At 43.4% G+C, this 4,089-nt stretch overlaps 1 protein-coding gene across 2 annotated transcripts in view; it reads right to left on the bottom strand.

Moving 5' to 3' along the window:
- Positions 1–4,006, bottom strand: part of LOC116706724 (uncharacterized) — a 42,428-nt gene extending 38,422 nt beyond the window's left edge. For both annotated transcript variants that reach the window (XR_004336305.1, XM_032543680.1), the window contains exons 1-4: positions 3,750–4,006; positions 3,417–3,491; positions 2,671–2,794; positions 2,457–2,553 (exon numbers count right to left, since the gene is read on the bottom strand). Coding sequence is in view for 1 of the 2 variants with exons in the window: in XM_032543680.1 (XP_032399571.1) it covers positions 2,457–2,553; positions 2,671–2,794; positions 3,417–3,491; positions 3,750–3,768 (315 nt within the window). In the remaining variant the exon portion in view is untranslated. The remainder of the gene's footprint in view (positions 1–2,456; positions 2,554–2,670; positions 2,795–3,416; positions 3,492–3,749) is intronic.
- Positions 4,007–4,089: the final 83 nt, after the last annotated feature.

Below are 4,089 nucleotides of genomic sequence, written 5' to 3'. Positions count from 1 at the left end.
GTTGTGTTTGATGCTAACTTGTAGCAGCAGTGAACCAACTATGGTAAGTAGGTCCATTTTTACTGGGTTGACATTACAGAAGTCTCGTTAGCATCCTGTAGGCTACTTGTTTTAAAATGACGCATGCACGACTCACATGTGCACTCCACTCACTTCGGGGAGTGACACAAACATCTACTGCCCCCACCGATACTCCTAAGGTTTCTGAGAGTCAGTTTGTGGCATTTTTAAATTCAGGAATGTGCAACGTGTAAGCAGCACAACGTGAACTTAAATTAAGGTCAAGTACATTTTGACACAGCCCATTGACTAACAAAATAACACCTGTGTTTGTTGACATTGCACTGCTTTTAGTGGTCGCGTGTACAAATGTAAATCAATATACCAAAAACCCACTAACATTCCGTAAAAGTGCAACTTTAGAGGCCATTTAGTTTCTGGGGCCTTAGGGCAGTTGCCTAGGTATGATCCAGATATATGGCCGCATATCTGTTACCTTGTTAAACAATTCAGGCGTCTTTTAAATGAGTCCATCCGTCTTGGAAAGCAAAAAAAAAAAAAAAATCCACCACACACATAACTTAGTAATTACGTCAAGTTTCATCCTATCCTGATTACAAAATAAAACCTTTAGACATGTTGGTATGCATGATGACGTCTGCCAGCAGCTACGACCACGGAGGAACTATAAACATGTTTTGCAGAACAGTTGATCTGGGTGCCAAAACCCTACATAATTGTGCTCATTTAATGTAATTTCACAGTGGCTTTTCTATTAACCAAGCATGTGACCAGCCATGCATGTGACACCCATGCTCCCCCCACACGAGTCCCACTATGTCCACCGCAGATATGATGCACTTGGTATTGTGCTTTGAAGATCAGCTCAGACAACAGCTCTTTGAATCAATTAAACAGATAACGCATTAACTTAATGCTGCAAAATGGAGCCCGACCCTGCTGTGTGCAGAGGGCCCACTCCAAGTCTGCATGCATAATTCAGACAGAACCAACAGAAACATCAAGCTGATGTTTAACAAAGGCTCTGTGCCTACAGACTCCTGAAACAAACGTATACAAGACTAACAATCAGAGGTGGAAGCTCATTTTCAGCCTCCATCATAAAAATTGTCCATTTATTTATAATACTATAATATCTGTGAGATGGTTTCATCAAGAGTTATGACCAACAGTAGATTTTCTTTGTCACAGCCAGCTAACATTGTCCTACCAGGAGAGCTGGAAAGACCTGTTACTTTTACACTAAATCCATCTTAGGTGTTAATAAATCCATCTTAGGTGTTGATGTGCCCTGCTGTTTAAATTTTAAGTTTCTTCTTGTAATGAAGACTTTCATATGGCTTTGCCAAAATCAGGTCCACAATATTAGCATCGTCTGTAGCCTGCTAGTTCCCCCCCCCCCTCAACACTAGCCAAGTGTATGAATGAAACAATCTAACAAAACAATATTAAAACTCAAAGGAGGAAATGTGTGAATTAGTTTAAACTGAAACCTGATATGTGGTGTATAACTGTACTTAGCTAGCAATTTCGCCAAGCAAATACCGAGAAACAGGTTGCAGCAGTTGGTCTCTTAACATGCATGTAACCACCTTTAATGTGTACTTGTAGTTTGTGACAGATAGCGTAAATGTTGCCACGTAGCACTGCAGACATTTAAACAGAAAGATGACTTCCTAGTTCACGCCAAGCTGTGATTGGTGCGTTGAGGATAAAAGACGCAGAGGATCAGTCAATTGGATGTACTGTGTGTGTGTGTGTGTGTGTGTGTGTGTGTGTGTGTGTGGTGTATGTTAGATAAGGCACAGGTAGTCAGTCTTGCTGCCAACTGTGGTGCTGCCACAAAAAAAAAAAAAAAATATCCCCTTTAGAAAAAAGCATTTTTGATGTTTGCAGGGGGCCACAAACCAGGTTGAAAGAAAACAAATATGGCTTATTATTTATTGGTTTGGCCAACGCATTGTTTTAGCAACATCGGTTATGCAGACTTCTGTTGGTGGCATGGGCTAACATGATGGGGGCGCGCACTCACCCACTGTATAATCCTGCATCCATGAACTCTTTTTCTTTTGATTACCTAGCGTGTTGACATCTTGTGTGTGTGTGTGTGTGTGTGTGTGTGTGTGTCTCCAATCAACCACACATCTACATTTGCTGTGCTGTATTGAGAACTCACTCAGTAATTGATTCAAGCTTCCCGTCCAGTGTGTTCTGACAGACTCTGCAGCTATCCTAAGGATCCCTCCGCCTGGACCCACCCTCCCCCCCACCCACCATCATCTTCTTTTAATTATAATTGTTACAAAAACCATTACTGTGGAAATCTGGAAGCCACATTCTACATGTGGTAGATATCTAGTTTGAAAAGAATTATTGAAAACACTCAGCCCAGTATCCGCAGAAACATCCCACAGTGCACTCTGCCAGGACAATACCTCAAGCAGAAGCAGCGTCTCAGCGATGAACCTGGCTGTAGGGAGCGAGGCCCCCCTCAGATCAGCCACCACGGACACCAACCTCTCCTTCTTCTTACTGGAGGGGGGGAGGGAGAGAGAGAGAGAGAGAGAGAGAGAGAGATTAACCCACCAGTCAGTACACCTTGTACTCCGTCTCACATGCAACACAAAAAGCGTGTCTGACTCCACGTACTTGTGCAGACCCAGGAAGTAATTTATGAAGTCCACCACTTCTGCTTTGCTGAGTTCCAGGGGCAGTTTTGCTTGTTGATCAGCTGGGAACACGATCAAAGGGCAGCCATGTTGATCGAAAGCACCTGAAAAGATAGGTTTGACTAAACATCTGGAAACTTGTTTATCTGAGGCAAAATTCAATATGAAAAACCTTATGGTCGTTTAACACTTTTGATTTTTCTCAATGATTGTCACTTTCTCAACATTGGTCATCTTTTTCTGAGCCTTTTGAAATATTTATGAGTTTTCCCCAAAACATTTTAAAGCTTTGACATTTGTTCACATTTTAGTCACGTGACAATTTTCTCTTTTAATTTTTTTCTAATTGTTTTCTTCAAATGCTATAAAATTGACACAAATTCAAATTTAAGTAGTGAACCGATTATTTAACTTGTGAGGAGCGTTGTTGGTAACTATCCAAGTCCCTTTTTGGAAAATGTGTTTGAAAGAAACCCAAATTTCTGATATAAAAACTTTTTTGGAAAGGGGTCAAATTTGACCAGAGACACTAGGAGGGTTAATAAATCAAGTCAAAATGAAAAATGATTGTCAATATCTCAATATGCAAGAACACTGTATCAGCATCTGTTACAAATACAAATTATGTAGCACTTTCCCCATTCATGGCCAAGCTTGAACTATAGCAGTACATGTCCCATAACCCGAGTCTAGCTACCAGAGTAGAGCAGAGGGGGTTATAGCTACCAGGGAACAACACGGCCGCAGAGTTGAGCACATGATCGGCAGGCAGCGGCGGGGAGGGGGCACACTCCGGTCCGTCTGAAAGGTTCGTGGGAAATGATTATTTTGATTGAAAACACGCCAGACAGGAACATTCCTAGCAATATGACCAGCGGAGGAACCGGTCCAGCAAATTCCTCACCGCCTTCAGAAACAGTTGGCTGGTGAATGAACGCGCCACGAAACTGTGGGCTACATTTATTAAAAGTGTATCAGTGGAATCCACAAGTTACCGCCGCGTTAGAACGAAGGACAAAGAAGCCGTGGCGTGCACATTTGCACTTGTCACCGTCCTACCTGTTGCGTGTCGGCTCATCTTGAATTCTTCACCCGCGGCTCATTTTTCACAAGTTTGAAGTGGCAAAGCAGACTTGTAACCGAGGAACCGGACCGGACACCTATATTGTTCAGTCTATGCCGACACAGTTAGTTCTGCTGCGGCGCTGGTAGACAACACCGGGTGGACCGCGGCTGCTCGCTGCCTTTCTCCGCCATGTTCCATCTATTCAGCGGCGTCTGTGAGCTGAGTGACCCCGCCGCTGACAGGATGCTGCTCGGCTAATTTATTACGCTGGCTGCGTGGGTGAAGAGGGCGGGGAAAACACAGAGGAGGGTGGACTACTCCCTGGTCCCCCCC

Source organism: Etheostoma spectabile, chromosome 18, assembly GCF_008692095.1.
Source record: "Etheostoma spectabile isolate EspeVRDwgs_2016 chromosome 18, UIUC_Espe_1.0, whole genome shotgun sequence".
Taxonomy (NCBI): Eukaryota; Metazoa; Chordata; class Actinopteri; order Perciformes; family Percidae; genus Etheostoma; species Etheostoma spectabile.
This window is presented reverse-complemented; position numbering and strand designations above follow the sequence as displayed.